Source organism: Panthera uncia (genome assembly GCF_023721935.1).
Source record: "Panthera uncia isolate 11264 chromosome B2 unlocalized genomic scaffold, Puncia_PCG_1.0 HiC_scaffold_24, whole genome shotgun sequence".
In the NCBI taxonomy this organism is placed as follows: Eukaryota; Metazoa; Chordata; class Mammalia; order Carnivora; family Felidae; genus Panthera; species Panthera uncia.
In genome coordinates, this window is record NW_026057580.1 from 56,359,114 (window position 1) to 56,378,205 (window position 19,092).

Sequence of the window (19,092 nt, forward strand, 5' to 3'; positions counted from 1 at the left end):
TACAGATCTGTTTTACAGAGCATATCAGGAGCCTAAGTTCTATTTTAAGTGAGCATATATATATGTTGATCACAGAAAGTCAAAAAATAAATTTTTAGAACACTGTTTAAAGATATCAGAACAGCCCCAAATGATTTCATATAAAACTGTGCTGCTGACACATTTTGGAAATACATATGGTTTCTTAACATTTTTCAGTTCTAGTTTTTCTGAATATTACAGGCAGTATTCTAAAAAGTCATTAAGAAATGGTTTGAAATGCATTTTTTTATACCAGAAAACTATCAGCCAGGCTGCCTTGAGTAGTTTTAACTTATCTTGGGATGTGAAATATGTCCAGACTTATTTCAGATGTACCTGACCCCAGTCATAATGTAGCTATGGAGAAATACTCTCTTGGGGTTACCAGGAAATCATGTCTGCTAGTATAGATCTCTGGGCACAAGTAACTTACTGATAATTGCGTCCAAGAAGGTAACTCTTTAGTTATTACGTTTCCCTAGGTTTCAGCATCTTGGAATAACATTTATTTTACTCAGTGTTTGAAGCTCCAGATAGAGTCTTCAAGACCCATGTATATGTCTTACTGTCTATGTTTCAGGCTGCCTATATCTAGAAAAATTGGTTAATCATTCAATTTTATTTTACATTAGAAAAAGCCCTTCTTACCATGTAGCTAAGCCTTTTAACATATCTATTTGACTCATTCGGTTCTTTGCCCGGCTGTGAGATTTTGAAGTTTCCTAGATCCTAAATCTTCATTTTAGCTTATACATCCTATAAATTTGTGCTTGTTGAAATTTCTCAATCATGTGGTTAATACAACAACAGCATGCATTGTACCTTTAATAAGGCTATACAAATGTATATTTAGAATTTTGTTCTTTCAAATTAATAAAAATTCGCATTTTACCCTCAGGCACTAACACAGCGACTAGGTAAAATTATTAATGGACACATTGATCTTGATAACAGAGGAGTAATATTTACTGAAGCTTTTGTAGCTCGACATAAAGCACGCATCCGTGGACTGTTCAGTGCTATTACCCGGTAAGCCTGTTTTAAAATATGTGTATTTTGGGGCACCCGGGTGGCTTAGTTGGTTTAAGCATCCAAGTTTTGACTTCAGCTCAGATCATGATCTCATGGTTCATGAGTTTGAGCCCCACGGTGGGCTCTGTGCTGACAGCATGGAACCTGCTTCGGATTCTCTCTCTCTCTCTCTCTCTCTCTCTGCCCCTTCCCTGCTCGTGTTCTCTTTTTCAAAGTAAATAATAATAATAATAAATTATGTATATTTTTGTATTTCATTGATCATGGTTTGCTTTTTCTGTTCTATCAGGTTTTTTTCTTTTCTTTTTTCTTTTCTTTTTTTTTTTATTAAAATTTCATTCAGGACTCTAGGATTTTAGACATATAGAAGGGTAGGTAGCTTCTGGGAGTGAAGATTCCAGAGCCCCAGAATGTAGCCAAACTCTCTTCAACCCACATCTCCTCCCACTCCCTACCTTAATCATCCTCATGACCCCAGATGCAGGTCTGCAGAATACCCAAATCAGTATATAGAGTCATCCTGGGATAAGGAAAGAGCTTGCGGTTTAAAGTAAGAAGTCCTCATTCTATTGCATAATAACCATGTGAGCTGCAGCAGATAAGTCAGTCACATAAGTAAGTCCTTCGAGCCTCAGATGGGGCTAGATGATTTTAGAACCCATGTTTGGAGCCTGAGTGACACTCTAATATAGAATTAAGAAAACCTACATTCTTAATTATCTCCTCTCTCCGGTGTCATTAACTTTACCTCAGTGGTTTTTGGATCCCATCAGTATTTAAGTATGTCCAGATTTCTCCCATTTTAAAACAGTCAAACCTCTCTCAACCCCATATTCTACTCCATCTACCATCTTGTTTTGTTTGTTTCCATAAAGTGAACCTTCTCAAGAGTTGATGTCTACATTTACTATCTCGATTTTCTTCTGTCACTTCTCAACTCGTCCATCTGGCTTCTACCAACTTACAAAGCAATAATGTCAATGTCATGAACTCTAGTGGATACTTTCTGCCCTTGTTTTACTTGACTTTGCAGCACCATTTAATTCCAGTTACCTCTTCCTTCTTTCTTTCTTGAAATGTTGTCATTCCTTTTGTTGTTGTTGTTTTAATACTGCACTTTACTGCTTTCTTCTTACTCCTTTGGTTGTGCCTTATATGGCACGTTTTTCTGTCTCTTTCAAAACCCTTTAAAGTTTTGTTTCAGGCCATGTTTTCTTCTTAGTCCATTACTGTCTTCCTAGGTGACTTTACCTTTCTGTTTTTAAGTTATTTATTTATTTATTTTGAGAGAGAGAGAGAGAGAGAGAGAGAGAGAGAGTGTGTGTCTGTGTGTGGGAGGGGCAGAGAGAAAGGGAGAGACAGAATCCCAAGCAGGCTCTGCACTATCAGAGTAGCATTGGGCTTGAACTCACTAGCCATGAGATCATGACCTGAGTCAAAATCAAGAGTTGGATGCTTAACCTACTGAGCCACCCAGGTACCCTACCTTTCTTTTAAATTTCAGACTTCTATTACCCACCCTACATCTGTATTGAAATATTTTAGAAGTCCCTCTAATTCAGCATATTTAAAATAACTCACTATCACTGAGCTACCCCACCCCACACCACCTGAATGTATTCTTCCACTTTTGTTTCCATTTTACTAGTAAATGTTATTATCAGTTGGTTTTCCCACAATCCTGGGAGTCCTCCTTTACATCATCCTTTTTTCATCGCCCCCTTTTTCAGAACACAAAGGTTTTTGAATTCTGTATTCTAAATACTTATATACTTTCCCTATTTATGACCATTCCCCCCACTTTAGTCCATTTTTTAACTGGACTATTTTAGTAGCTTTCTAATTAGTCTCCCTTCTTCTCTCATTACCTTCCAGCACATTTTTTGTTACATGGCAGTCACAGTGATTTATTTTTGTCATTCAGCAAATCACAGCATTTTTTGAGTACTTAATACATTTAAGGCACTGGTATAAAAGACTAGGTTAGAGGACAGAGCTTGCAATTTAATGCAACCATTTTTTTTTTTTTAAATCATCTCACAATTACAGAAAAGTTACAAGAGAACCTTTTTTTTTCTGTCCTGTTTGACAGGAAGTTCCTGACAGAGTGTCCCAACACCACAAATACTCTAGTCTGTGTGTCCTAAAATAAGGGCATTGTCCTGTACAATCGCATAACTGTAATACAAACATCAAAATATTGATATTGGTACATTACTACCATCCACTCCTTGGATCTCATTCATGTTTTACCAGTTTTCCGATAATAGCCTTTATAGTGAAGGATCCAGTTCAGAATCACACATTGCATTTGATTGTCATGTCTCCTTAGTCACCTTCAATCTGGAATACTTACTTGGTCTTTTTTTTTAACTTTGGTGACCTTGACAATTTGAAGACCACAGGCCACTTATTTTGTAAAATGTTCAGTTTTGTTTGCTATTTTTTCATTCTGATATTCAGGTTATGCATCTTTGACAGGAGTATAACTGAAGTAATTGTGTGTTCTTGTCATTGAATCCTATCAGGTGGTAAACAGTCTAGATTTTGTAGTTACTGATGATGTACATTATAACTTCTTAATAAGCAGATATCTGTTAGGCTTTTCATAAAAATACTTGTTTTTCCCTTATAATTAAGTATTTTTGGGGAGGGCAGTTTGAGATCATGTAAGTTATCCTCTTTTTTATCAAACTTTCAGTTTATTTCTATAAATCACTATGGACTCCTGGCTCCCTGTTTTATTCATTGGATTAAAATTTATAATTATCATTACTTAGATATTTTTTAATGGGCTCTGATTTAGCTATTGGCCCATGCTTCAGGCTGCACTCTGTGTCCTTTAATATGTCTCCATCATTCTTGGAGCATTTCTTTCTGGTACAACAAAAAGTTCTAGGCTCAGTTCATATTTTCCTTGTCCCATCCCTGGAATCAGCCATTTCCCCAAAGAACCCTAGGTCTTTTTGTGTACTATTTACAGACCAAGATCTGGACACTAAATTGCTTATTGCTGTTTGTTTGTTACTACTCCCAAGCCCTCTCAGCAGACAAGTTAAGGGATGCACATGGACATGTGTATACACCCCTCTCTATATCTATATGTTTATCAAAAACCATGAATTCACACTGATACTCCCAGTTCCCTTCCAAACCTCCATTAGTTTTGTTCTAGTTGTCTCCTTTTCCATATTTGCAACTCCCTTCTTTGACCATGAAAAATGTAGCTCCCATTATTCTTAATATACAGTCGATCCTTGAACAATGCAGACATTAGGGGCATCTACCCCCCACCCACATTGCAGTTGAAAATCTGCAAATAACTTTTGACCCCCCGCCAAAGCTTAACTATTAACAGCCTACTGTTTACCAGAAACCGTACCAATGCAATGACAAATAGTTGAGTAATGCATCTTTTGTATGTTTTATGTATTATATACCATATTCTTATGGTGAAGTAAGCTAGAGAAAACAAAATATTAAGAAAATCATAAGAGAAAATACACTTATAGTACTGTCATATATATGTGTGTGTGTGTGTATATAAAATCACGTATAAGATGGACCCATGCAGATCAAATCCACATTGTTCAAGGGTCAGATATGTTTACTTATTTAATTAATTCCCCTTTATGTGATTGAGCTCCCACTGCTGCTACACCTCTCTTCCTTATGTGGATGCCCTCCTTTCTCCATACAGGCTATGACAGCTTGCACCAAATCACCCTCCTAACACAAGAAACTGGTAACAGTAGTTGTTTCTGGGAAAAGAACTGGGTAGCTGAGTGATAAAAATGGAGGGGGCTTCAGTTTTGTAACTTTTGTGCTCTTTATATATATTACTTGGTCAGAAAATTAAAAAATTAAAAATATAGGGACACCTGGGTAGCTCAGTTGGTTAAGCGTCTGACTCTTGATTTCAGCTCAGGGTCATGACCTTGTGATTTGTGAGATCAAGACCCACGCTGGGGGAGGGGGCTATGCTGACAACACAGAGCCTCCTTGGGATGCATTCTCTCTCTCTCTCTCTCTCTCTCTCTCTCTCTCTCTCTCCCCCCCTCCCCCCCCCGCCCCTCCCCTGCTTGTGTGCATGTGCATGCTCTCTTTCTCTCTCAAATAAATAACTAAACATTTTTAAAAATACTAAAATTATATTTTCTTATTGACAAACATTTATCTTTTTTCTTTGGCTAAGTATTGTGGTGAGTGTAGTTATCATCAGGTTCAGCAAATAATATTTTTTCTGACTCGTACTAGCCCTGAGTTTCTCTGTGTAGAGGCATTATCAAACCATGAGAGAAAAATAAATTCTGAGCCTTAAAAGATGTTGCTAGGCTCTGTGGCTTCCAGATAGTTCCACTTAAGGTACCATATTGTCATATTTGTCTCCCAAATATAAGGAACTACCCCACTTTCCTGGTCTAACTTCAGAGAAAACATCTCCATCTCTGATTTAAAAAAGGTTTTTGTTGTTGTTATAGATAGCCAGAAAGAAGAGTAGGAAATAATTAGAAGAGCGAGATATGTAGGTATACCAAACTACATTGTATTCCAAATTGAAATAGAAATTCAACAGCTAAGTTTTAGTGTACAAAAAAAAGCTAGCAATTATGTGAAATTTGATTAAACATTTACTGAACACCCACAATATGTTATGAGCCCAGAAATTTTAAGATAAAGTCCTTCCAGGAGCCCTCTACATTTTTGTAGGGATGTGTTCAGGTGGAAGGGAACAGAAGACACACAAAAAAACAAAACATGAGAAAGTTGTAATGATTATAAACAGAGGAGAGCAAACTTCACTGAGCACCTAAATGGACCTAATTGGTTTAGGGATTCTAGATAATTTAGCTGAAAAAGTAGGGTAAAGCAATTTAATGAAAAACAAATTAGCCTACATAAGAATTTGGTAAAAATAATGATTTAGTCAAAAATTCCCAAACATAGGGGTTTTAAATATCAATTCAATATTCAGACAAATGTTTTTGCTCTCCCAGTTTGTCATAGAGAAAATTTATAACATCTTGAATAATCAACAATAGATGATTGAGTTACTTGGAATAACTTAAAAGTCTCTTAATTATATGCATAAAAATAAAAACATAGACTAAACCCAAACCAGAACACAGGCATAATTGACTTAAACAGGGAAAATATATAAAGTCAGAAAAAGAAAGTCTAGGTCATTTTCTTTATATTTTCCCTTATTTAAAAGGTAATTACTATAAAAGAAAAGGACTCACAGGGACCTACCCAAAAGAAATGAACAGATATGTCCACACAAAGACATGAACACAAACGTTCATAGTGGCATTATTCATAATAGCCCCAAACTGGAAATAATCCAAATGTCCATCAACTGATGGATGGATAAACAAAAATGTGGTATCTCCACACAGTGGAATGCTATTCATCATTAAAAAAGAATGAATACTGATTCATGCTCCTCAAAACCATGCTCAGTGAAAGAAACCAGACATAAAAGACCACATATAGATTCCATCTATGTGAAATTTCTACAAAGGCAAATTTTTAGAGGCCAAAAGCAGATCAGTTTCTCTAAGACTAGGGGTGAAAGCAGGAATTAACTACAGATATCTATAATGAAACTTTTTGGGTGATGGAAACATTTTAAGACTCGAGAACTATTAGTGATTGTTCCTCAACTTTATAAATTTCTTAAAATGATTTAATTGTGTAAAATTGATGGGATTTATGATACATAAATTATACCTCATTAAATGTTTTTTTTTCTTTAAAAAGACATATGTAGTCATTATAGAAAATAGTGATAAGCAAAAAGGATCATTTTAAGTGGATCCCTCCTAGTCATCCACATAATCTAGTAGGAGTATTTCATTCCAAATTCCTTTCATTACATACAAGATTTCATTTTTCTTCAAAAGCAGAATCCTGTAACATTCACTTGACTATTCCCAGGTGGGGAAAGAGCCTCCCAGAGAGAAAGAATAGAATGAAGAAAACAAAGTAAAGGCAGATCAAGTATCACTAAATCAGAGGTGGAAAGTTGGTAAGAAAGTAAATTGATCCTGAATTATGGAGACAGATCAGTTCCCCCTGGAACTTCAGTAGTGTAATTCTGATTAAGGATGTAAAATGTGGTGTTATTTTTGTCTTTCATATTAATCGGGGTGCCTGGGTGGCTCAGTTGGCTAAGCGTCTGACTTCAGCTTAGGTCATGATTTCATGGTTCATGAGTTCAAGCCCTGCGTCAGGCTCAGTGCTGACAGCTTGGAAACTGAAGCCTGCTTTGGATTCTGTGTCTCCCTCTCTCTCTGCCTCTCCCCTGCTCATCCTCTTGTCTCTCTCTCTCAAAAATAAATAAACATTAAAAAAAAATTTATATTAATTGGTGTTATTCATAAACTCATTATCCTAGTTATTTTTTTAATTCATAAATATGTGTAACTGTATAATGAGTAAGAAGTTCTTTTTCTTTCTTTTCTTAAAGGCCTACAGCAGTGAATTCTCTCATTTCAAAATATGGATTTCAAGAGCAGCTGCTTTACTGTGAGTTTACTTTAAATTATATGTCACTTAATTAGCTGCTTATTAGACTATTATTGTAAAACTTACTGATTTTTCATATTTTTACTTCCACTAATGTTAAAACTTACATAACTGAAATATTTCTAGTTGAAATATACCAATTTTCATGTACATATCTATCTGTTATATCCATCAAACATTTAGTGTTGGCTTACCTCCAGAGGAGTAGAATGAGAAAAAAAAAGTGTGTGTGTGTGTAGAATACTGCTATGCATATACATTCATAGAGATTTAAAATTGTAGGATTAAGAATAATTTTCACTTTGTTTCTTACAGATTTTTACTATATTTTCTAACATGAAAGTAAATAATATTTGTCTAAAAAATTTTTATAGAGGTGCCAGGCTGCCTTAGTCATTAGAACATGTGACTCTTGATCTCAGGGTCATGAGTTCAAGCCCCACATTGGGCATAGAACTTACCAAAAAATGAATGAATGAATGAATGAATGAATGAATTATTTTTAAAATAAAAAGTAAACAATTTTTACAAAGATAATAATACCAATAAAAATATATTTTTAGCATTCAGACAGCATTGTAATATCTCCAAAATAGTCTTGGTTCATTACCTGTATTATTTGTGTGTTTGTGAAGCTCTTATCAGAAGGGGTGTTTTTAAACCTTTGCTGGAATAATTTTTAAAAACAATGACATAATCTTTCAGCTCAGATATCTGTGCAAATAGAAGAATTAAAATGAAGAATGGAAAAGAAATTCATGTATAAAACCAAAACACAATTTTCATTCACTATGTTTTTCAGCATATGGAGTTAAATATTTTAAGAGAAATTTAAAATGTAACATATATTGGAATCTACTAATTGGAGATTGGTGGGGTTTCATTATCATGTATAGTTCTTCAAATAATTGATAACTTGCTGACTTTGGTCTTTAACACACATTTGTGTTGTATAGTCACAGAATTTAAAATTATGTGTGCAGTCTGTTGAAAAATCTACTTTTCTAATGTACCCTAATTTACTCAGCATTGCAGTCCTGAAATTCATATGTAAACTAATTTTTATTTCTGGGAAAGGCTAATTTTCATAAACATTTCTTTGCCAGACATCTTTTGACTGTGCTTGCTGATTCACTTAGAAGTAACTCCTTATCTGCTTGTTTTTTTTCAGGGGATTTTGATATTTTAACAACATGTTTAGTTAAATATTCTCGTTTAAATAAAAAGCATCTATTTTATGTTAATGGCAGTGCTATCCAGTTCTCAGACTGGCATCAGTCCTTTGATGATGATGATTGATGACAGTGGTGTTTGTGATGATACTTAGTTGACATTTACTGAGTAGTTATTATATGCCAGCTACTGTTCTAAACACTTAATTTGAATACAATAACTCCATGAGCCTGTTATTATATCCCTGTTTCATGGCTGAGAAAATTGAGGCATAACTAAATGACTTGCATGGTTTTTGTCAGTAAGTGACAGAGTTGAGGTTTAGACTTAGGGTGTTTAGATCCAGATTGATCCTCTTAACCATGGCATTATACTTCTACATGTGTTGCTTCAATTTAAACAGTCGAAATGTAATAATTTATAAAAATTGTCATGACTTTATTTCACACAGTTTATTCTAATGTGATCCATGTATCCTGAGTTTTCTAAATATGAGAAAATTAAACTTAGTAACACCAGTGATTGCATATTAATTATTCTCAAAGCATTTAGTCATCCACTTTCAAACATATTATAAGATAAATAATAGCATGATTTTTCCCCAAAATTACTCTAACTAAAAAATTCAACGTTAGTATTAACTAGTTCAAGTTCAGCACCTTTAGCTAGCTGCCAGAATGTCCTGAATTTATGACCTCAGTATATTCTTGTAAATGGCAGGAAAGTTTTGTCTAAAATATAATGTCTTCATTTATGCAATTTAAACTTTAAGTTGCTTTTTTTTTAAGGTAAGAGTAACTAACTTGTGAAATAGTATTTTACTTTTTGACATTTATACCTGCTCTGATTTATTTCTATTTGTTTGGTTTTGTTAAGCTGTGCTTGAGGAACTTGTTAATAGTGGACGTTTACGAGGTACTGTGGTTGGTGGGAGACAGGATAAGGCGGTGTTTGTTCCTGACATTTACTCCAGAACACAGAGTACTTGGGTGGATTCCTTTTTCAGGCAGAATGGCTATCTAGGTAACTGTTTCTTTTTTCCTTTGAAACTGAAACTAATACTACACACATTCTTAGTATTGTATTAGTCCTGGGAGTACACACTTTACTGTTTCCAGCAAATTATAAAGTTTTTCTTTGAATATAAAAGTAGTCACACACAGGTTTTTGTTGATTTTGGAATTGAGTTTAATTTCATAGTTATTGAACAGTTATAACATAGAAAGGCCAAAAGCTTCTATTGATTGCTCCCAATGTTCCAGTGATATAATACTGTTACAACTTCAAATATATTTTATGAAGTTGCCCAGTTGTTTAATTACATAATCTTGGCTATCAGCTTGGCTTATTGGCTATCAACTTTACAGTGTTCATTTTTATTAGACATCCACTCCTTCAGAAAACCTGAAATTATTCTTAATTCTGTTTCTAGGGTTCTGTCATTTGGATAAAGTAGATTGAATTTAGTCATTAAAACAGTTAGCAAATATATATACACACACATATTACACACACTCATACACACACACACACACATACATAAATATGTAGCTCACTTATATATAGATAGATGTTGCTCAGTTAGTTTGATCAGTTTCATAGTCCAACTCAAATCATGTAAGAGTTCAGTTCCTTTCTCAGTGATAAACCTATAAGACATTAATGTTCAAGCGATTTAAATGTATGCTAGAATACTAGGCTGCACTTATGTTTTCTTGGCTTTCTGTAATGTACTTTTGTTTCTTCAACCATGAACTTGGGTTAGAACTTCGTTATAATTAATTTACTGAAATATGATTATTTGGGGATAAAGAGAACAGTAGCTATCTCCAATAACTTTAATGGCTGTAAACTGAAGTCTTTTTTTTTTTTAACTTTTGTTTTATATGCTAAATCCCTTACTAGTTTAGAATAGAGAATTACTTTGTCCTAAATTGTCTGATTCCTTTAGTTAGTGTAATAAGCAAAATAAATTGCTTTTTTGTTTCTTTACTTAAATTATTACATTTCTCTTAAGCCCCATTTCTACTTTATTGCTCTGTAGTTCTCATGTTTCCTTTTGACCCCTCAGTTGGAGAGGGAGTGACATAGCTGGGATGGAGGAAGTATTTGAACTAATTTTTCTACAGATATGTTTAGTAATAAAAATTTGGGAAGGTAGCCTAACCAGGGAATAGACTGTGGTACATTTCTATGCTTTATTCTTTAAAAAAAGAAAAATAGAATATAGTGCATTCACAAAGAATAGGTGTTGGAAGAACTTAATTCGTTCTAAGATTTCTAAAAGGTGTGAATGACAGTTATATTCCAATGAATTCTTTTCTAATTCTATTTGTGATTTATATCTAGAATTTGATGCTTTGTCCAGACTTGGAATCCCAGATGCTGTGAGCTACATAAAGAAAAGATACAAGACTACACAACTCTTGTTTTTGAAAGCAGCTTGTGTTGGTCAAGGACTTGTAGATCAAGTGGAAGCATCAGTAGAGGAAGCCATCAGCTCTGGAACATGGGTTGATATTGCAGTACGTTTTATCATTTTCTTGTTAATTTTTCTTTAAACCAGGGACAACTGATATTCACTAGTATGTGGCCATTTTAAGTATTAGGATACATAAAAGTAGTCTTGGCTTTATAGCCAAATTCTAGCAATCATTGTTATAGCAAAAACTACCTCAATCTTGCTTAAAGACTTTATAGCTTTTGAGGTAGAATGACCTTTTATATATGGATAGACAACATCCAGAATTCCATAAATCTCAAAACAAACAAGCAAACAATATGACACTCATATCAGTCTTGCCATACAGAAATTGTTGAGATTTCTCACAGTCTTATCTAAGCATTTACAGCTTTACTGGCACCAGGCATTAATGTAGCATTTGTTGTATCTTTTATCCATTCATTAACCTTTGCTCATGTATTAACATGAGCTGCTTTAGCCCTGATACTGTTTTACTTCAGTGTTTAGTATTGACCTGCCTTTATTATGCCGAAAAGATAAGAGTGGGTGAAGAGAAAGAAATGAGGCCAATCCATTATTTACTCGTCAGCGCCCAGATTCTCTTACAAAGCAGAAAATTCCTTGTTTTGAATATACAAGTTTCCAAAGATTCCAGATATAAGTGTTCGTTTATTCATTCAAAAGATTTTAGTAAGTACTATTTATGTACCAGAAACCATTTTACCTGCTGGGAATGTGGTGTCCAGAAAAGTTTCCTAGAGGGAGATAGTTAATGAAAATGATAATTTTAGACCATCAAAGAGCTAAGAAGAAACCTGTTTTGGAGGTAAAGGTATCAGGACTTGATGGTGAATTGTTTGTGGGTTTATGAGAGGAGCTGAGTGTGACATGAAAGTTTGGGGCCTGATCACCTGAGTGGAGAACAGTACCATTAATTGAGAGGGGGAGATGATGGAGAAAGGTGGATAGGAGCTGGGAGTCTAAGGGTGGCAGCTGCAATCAGTGTTGTTCTGGATATGTGACATTTGAGATGCCTATTAGACCTATGAGCGGAGAGGTTAGGGAAGTTGTAGGACATAGACCTCCAGAGCTCAGAGGGATGATGAAAGCAGAAATATAATTTGGGAGGTTATCAGCATAGAGATGGTTCTGAAGGCCACTGGACTTGAAGTCACCTAGGGAGAGCATATATGTAACAAATGGTTTATATGTATGATATTATATTTATATTTGTTTTCATTCTTTTTCTTACTCTAGCCTCTGTTACCCAGTTCTTTATCAGTTGAAGATGCTGCAATGTTGCTTCAACAGGTGATGAGAGCATTCAGCAAGCAGGCTTCAGCTGTAGTCTTTAGCGACACTGTTGTAGTCAGCGAAAAATTCATAAATAGCTGCGCAGAACTGTTCAGTGAACTGATGCACCAAAAAGCTGAAAAGGTATGCCAGATTTCCTTTCCCCTGCTAATCTTAATGGTACTTTCACATTAGACTCATCTGACATCTTCTGAAAAATGGGGTAAGCAGTATATACCCAGGAATGAACACTGTTCATTTCCCTTTAATGTATTACTCCTTTGTATCTCTTCTCCTCGATTTGTTTTCCCCTTCTTCATTCCCATCAGGACATGTATGTTGGAACTTAGGGAGCTGATTTTATAAATGGAAATCATCTAAATCATACACTTCACAATTAAGTCACCTAAGGGTATTGATTCAACATTACAATCCACAAAAATGTTATCTGTGGATTAAATGCGCAAGTATACAGTGTATCCATCAATCACTACACTATATATTTACTAAATCTAGCAGAGCCTTATTAATTTTACCTATTCAGGATGCACAAATGGGGTAACTTACTGAGGAAAGAAATTGTTGCTATCAAAATTGATTAGTTCTTCAGAGCAAGTGCTGTCAAGAAGCAGAGGTCCTGCCAGGTCTGCTTTAACGAATATTCAGGTCGTGTTTCTAGTTAGCAATACCATCAACTTATAAAGCCTGCTCACGGACAGGTAGAACAAGCCCATTTATCTTAGACTTAATAAATTCATGAGAGCTTATTAAATATATAAATAATTTGTATTCATCTGTATTCCTTTTAAGCTCTTTAATAGTTTTAATTTTTTTAAATATTTATTTTTGCGAGAGAGAGAGAGAGAATGAGTGGGGGAGGGCAGAGAGAGAGGGAGACACAGAATCCAAAGCAGGCTGCAGGCTCTGCGCTGTCAGCACAGAGCCCAACGTGGGGCTCGAACTCACAAACCGTGAGATCATAACCTGAGCCGAAGTCGGACACTTAACCAACTGAGCCACCCAGGCACCCCAGTAGTTGTAAAAAACGATAATTTTCTATGACTTGCCCGCTACTAAAGCAGCATTGAAGAGTAAAAGTACATAGGATTGACAACAGTAAACCTGAATTCCAATCTCAACTTGTTTACTCTCTGTTTGACTTTGGACAAATAGACCTTCTGCTTCCATATCTTCAAAAAAAAGGATGATGGTGGTTCATTTCTTAAAGATAAATGTAAATAAAGGAGGGATGTATACAAAATTTCTGGTATATATTAGCTACCGGTTGCTAGATGGCTACATTATTATTTATGATCTTTTATTAAAATAAAAACAGGGTCATCAGTTTTTCTTTCTTCCTGCTCCTCCCTCCAACTACAAAAATAACTTCAGGAAAAGAAGGTGATTCTGTTGTTTGAACTGTAACATCCTAAACATTTTTCTTCAGGAAACCAAAAGGGAAATACCATTTTTCACATGAAAATAAATGTACTTTTGTCGCTACAAATTTAGAGCCCTGTCCCATAATGAAAAACAGTTTCTGAACTTGGAAATAAATAGTTCATTATTCTGAACATATTTTTTAAAAAAGCAGAGGTAAAGAATGAGTCCAGAGGAAAAAACAGTTTAAATGACTAAATGTGCAACTCATACATGGTCATTATGTTAGGGTTGGGAGTGTAGATTTTGTTAATCTTTGTAGTAAACTTAGGTATCCAAGTGGCATTGGAGTTGGGAAACTCAAAAAGAAAAAGAGCAAGGGCCACCTATGAAGCATTGGTTAAAAAAAATAAAAAAGCGGGGCGCCTGGGTAGCTCAGTCAGTTGAGTGTCTGACTTAGGCTCAGGTCATGATCTCACAGTTTGTGGGTTTGAGCCCCGCATCAGGCTCTGTGCTGATAGCCTGGACTGCTTCGGATTCTGTGTCTCCTTCTCTCTCTGCCCCTCCGCCACTCACGCTTTGTCTCACTCTGTTTCTCAAAAATAAATAAATGTAAAAAAAAATTTTTTTTAAATAAATAAAAATAAAAAAGCCAAATCGGCTGAACAAGCCAAATTGCATCTGATGTTACGAGATCAATTCTTCAGTGACCAGATAGGATTTCTCATTAGCTGATGACACATTCAAAGAGCCAGGAACTGCAAGGGAAGAGACTGATCTTTGGCAAGGAGGGACCACCTCAGAGTGTCAGCTGTTGGACAGAGCTCTATAGTTCTTAGCAATGAAATCAAACAAGAATAATCAGGATGAGTAATAATGATTGACTATATAAATAACTTTTATGTTTTTGGTAATACCATATATTTTTGCTTACCAAGAAAAGCATGTTTTATTTCAGGAAATGAAAAATAATCCTGTTCATTTAATCACTGAAGAAGATCTGAAACAAGTCTCCATTTTAGAAAGCATTAACACAAGTAAAAAGGATAAAAAAGATGAACGAAGGAGAAAAGCAACAGGTAATAAATTATTATTAATCAAGAAGATTCAAAGATGAGTTTTTTACAAGTTGGAGTGAACTCTGCATTTATTAGACCCTTTGAAAGCTCTTTCATTTGGTTGATTTACCTTTAACTGCTAAATTAACCAAATCTTTTGCTAATGAATTAAATTTTGATGATGAAAATGGAAATATTAGTGATTACTTACTCTTTCTTATTTTGTCAGAACTAAATGAATTTCATGACCTGGCCATCTTCCATTGTTCACTCCCTCACCCTTTATGTTCTACCCTGGTAGCCTTTTTTCTTGAATCTCAAAATTTGGCAAGTTTGTGGTTACCACTAGCTCTTCCTTCCACCTGAATGTTCTCTCCCTAATCAGGGAACTGATTTCTCATCATTCAGAACTCCACTTCAAATGTCAGTTCCTCAGAGAGGCCTCCCTAACCACCTGGAATAGTAGACATGGTCACTCTCCATCATATTATCTCCTGGTTTTTTTGCATCACTTTCATCACTGTAATGCGTTTTGTTGTTTGGAAGCCTTGTCCATCTCATATATTGTTATTTCCCTAGTCTTTAGAACACTTGTTGGTGTATTTTAGGTGCTCATAAAATATTGAATGAATAAATTTCCCAAGGAGATACTATTTCTTTCATTTTTTTAATTAAAAGCCAATGGAAATTATTCTAGGTGCACATGTATTTTCTATACTTTATATAGTAGGAATAATTTTACTAGCACTGTATCAAGGTTAATGAAATTAGATATTCAACATGTTTCATTAATAAATACCAACTATAATGAAGATGTGTTATAAAAACTTCAATTTTTATTTGTGAGAACTCACTTCTATTTCTTTGAGATTGTTTCTTTTCAAAAACCTTTTACTACAAAATCTTTCAATATGATACTTTGAAATTTCTCTGTATTCTTCTGGGGGAAATAGACAAGTAAATTACTCCAATAAATCATAGTAGTATCACAGCCATGCATATTTTATCATATTATTTGAAGATATACTTATAAATTTACCTTAATCAGTTAATTGTACTTATGTCAGAATAGCTAGTCTGTTTTATTTCCTTCTAAAAATTCAGAGTTATCTGATCTTCATCTCAGTGATAGTACTATCCTGTTGCAATAGTTTAGGTATAGTGCATGGAACAATGTCAAATATATAAGTCTTCCCTAATAAGAAATTTATTACCAAATGTAAAAATTACATTCGCCTTAGACTTGTGTTTTGAAAATTATATTTTTCTATCCCAAAAGCAAGGGAAAATAATAGAACTTACAATTAGAGGACTTGATGAAATTTAAAGGAATTCTACTTAGGATTTAGAAAAAGATCTGTAGTTTATATGTCATTTTACTTTATTGAAAAATCAATCTTTTATGAAGAAACATATTTTCAATATTTTTCAGTATTTCAATCCCATTATTAGAAAGTATTCTATTTTTTTGAATAAATACTTTAAATGTAAATATGTAATGGTAGAGAAATACCTCACTAAGATTACTTTTATTTACAGTGTTTTGGTTTGTCTCATAATTTGTATTTTTTAGTCTTTATTTGGCCAATGGGTGATGGATAACTCTGTTTTTCCACTTACCCAATTTAATATTCATGGTCAAAATTTATCAAGCACCTGTTAATGTGTCGAGCATTGCTTTAACCCCAAGGATACAAACATTAGTGAGACATGCTTCCTATCTGAAGGAGTTCATTGTCTCGTTCAGTGGTGGAAGACTCAGGATGTCTCCTATAAACATGAGTAATAATCTTTCGACCAAGAAGACAAAACCAAGGGTAATTAAATTTGTGAAATACTGTAATGGAGATATTAATGAGGCTGTGGTAACAGAAATGAGCAAATGAGGGCACATTTCTTTTGGGGAAGGTAGAAGACGAGGTAAAGGAATGGGTTTGGTCAAGAAAAAGCCAGACAAAGCTACAGAAAAGAGATGTCTTTGGAGAAGGAAGGAGAGACTGTATTTAGAGCAGGTAAGCTCTCTGAATTGCTCAAGTTCAACAGATTTCGTACTTTATTAATTTTTTATTGACTGAATTACAAAACTTCGTAATAAAGAAACTCTAACCTTAAGTAGCACCTAAAAGTTAATTACTTGGCTTTTCTTGTTCTGCTGTAAAGTTAAATATGACAATGTAGTGTCATCATTCTAAAAATGGTAATTCAGTTAGGGAAGACTAATGAGTATCCTCTTCCACCAGAGGGCAGTGGAAGTGTGAGAGGAGGTGGTGGTGGCAATGCCAGAGAGTACAAAATTAAAAAAATCAAGAAGAAAGGAAGAAAAGAAGAGGATAGTGATGATGAGTCATCTCATACTGGTATGTAGCTTTATTACTCTTCCTTTGTGCATGATTTTAAACATTTTCTTACGATGCGTACTGTTACGTATATACGCTTATACAAGAAGTCCTCGCTTTGCATAGTTTCTGTGGACACAGATTTCAGTTACACAGTTTAGTTGATGACACCAGCCCCCCAACAACATGGTTCATGTTTTGAGTTACCAGCGTGTATCAGCTGTGAGTAATCGCATAAAGTACAGATTTGCTGCTGGCTCCTCAGTCCACAGATGAGCACATAAATAACCCAGGTACATCATGAGCTGTGATAGTCACATCACTGATTTCAGAGTTTGTCAGTGATGGATCCCTGTGCCTCTCTTCCTCACTTTATGCTCAGACAACACCCCACGTAGTTGTGTTGCTTCCTTGTCTCCCAGTGATGAATCCATACATTTTAAAAAATGGATAATCGGGCGCCTGGGTGGCTCAGTCGGTTGAGCGTCCGATTTCGGCTCAGGTCATGATCTCACAGCTCGTGAGTTCGAGCCCCACGTCGGGCTCTGTGCTGACAGCTCAGAGCCTGGAGCCTGCTTCTGCTTCTGTGTCTCCTTCTCTCTCTGCCCTAAGCCACTCACAGTCTGTCTCTGTCAAAAATAAATAAACATTAAAAAAAAATTAAAAAAAAAAAGGATAATCAAAAGGGAACCAGCCAACACAGACCAAAATGCAGCAAAGAAATAAAAAGTGATAACATTGGAAATAAAATATGAATCAGGAATAAATGGAGTTAAGGAAGAAGTAGCTGACTGTGGGAACGTTGGTATTGCCCTGTTCAAGAGACCAAGTATGAAGCCTGAGGAGCTTGGTAGAAGCGCACTTAACTGACGTAAATGGGGAAAGTGATCATGACAGAAAGGATGAAAATGTTTTAGAGGGGGTGAGGTTGGCAGAAAACCTCCAATAAAGGAATTCTCACGAGATGTTTCACAACATTGAAAGGGCAAAGGATAAAATGCAGTAAGCTGATCCGGAGCTAAAAAAGGAGTATGACAACTTGCCAAGCCACAGAAAAATGCTTGCTCTGGAATATAAGTCACAGGATGAGAAGAAGCAAGCACCACTGAGATTATTTTTGATAAGTTTTTTACAAAGAAATCAAACACTTTCATGCTCAGGGTTTCTAATGAGCTAAATTATAGTATGCTAAATTATTAGTTTTCTTTTTCATTTCCCTTTATATTCATAACCAGCAGAACTTCTAATGTTTTCACAAACATTTTTTAAAGGGTCACAGAACAATCAAATTTTCCCATTGTTTATTAAGAACACCTTGCACAGTTGCAGCTTGCATAGTCGCTTTTATGGTTTCCCGCTGCCATGCAAAACAAATTATAATATTTTACAAAGGTGGATTTCTGCATATTCAAGTAGGAAACACTAATATTATGCATGTTTAAGTTTTATGGTAACACTTAAGTGATTGGTTGCTTCTATTTAAGGAAGAGAATTAGTATATGCATCTTCCTTTTCCAAGACTTGTTATTATTCAGTATTGTTAAGTTAGCAAGAGACATGTTAGTTTTTCTAAGTAAAGTTATGATTCTTCTATGTTTGTGTTGTAAATAAATTTACTTAATGCAACTGTGATACCTCCCTCTTCCTTTTCCCCAGTAAACACAGAAAAAACATTGAAATGATAATAATCTGAAATTTTTATTTTACTTCTTCCACAGAGCTCATTTTGTATGGGCTAGAGCCAGGAGGCGTAGAAATCAGTTGACATGGGCTTCAGTTATTAGTGTGCCACTACTAGTGATAA

The 19,092-nt window shown here is 34.9% G+C and overlaps 1 protein-coding gene across 1 annotated transcript in view; it reads left to right on the forward strand.

Annotated features, from left to right (window-relative positions):
• The window catches only part of UFL1 (UFM1 specific ligase 1), a 33,064-nt gene that overhangs the window by 5,016 nt on the left and 8,956 nt on the right, over positions 1–19,092 (forward strand). The window contains exons 6-12 of the mRNA XM_049654015.1: positions 920–1,050; positions 7,526–7,584; positions 9,634–9,780; positions 11,107–11,282; positions 12,479–12,658; positions 14,853–14,973; positions 17,193–17,309. Coding sequence (XP_049509972.1) covers positions 920–1,050; positions 7,526–7,584; positions 9,634–9,780; positions 11,107–11,282; positions 12,479–12,658; positions 14,853–14,973; positions 17,193–17,309 — 931 coding nt within the window. The remainder of the gene's footprint in view (positions 1–919; positions 1,051–7,525; positions 7,585–9,633; positions 9,781–11,106; positions 11,283–12,478; positions 12,659–14,852; positions 14,974–17,192; positions 17,310–19,092) is intronic.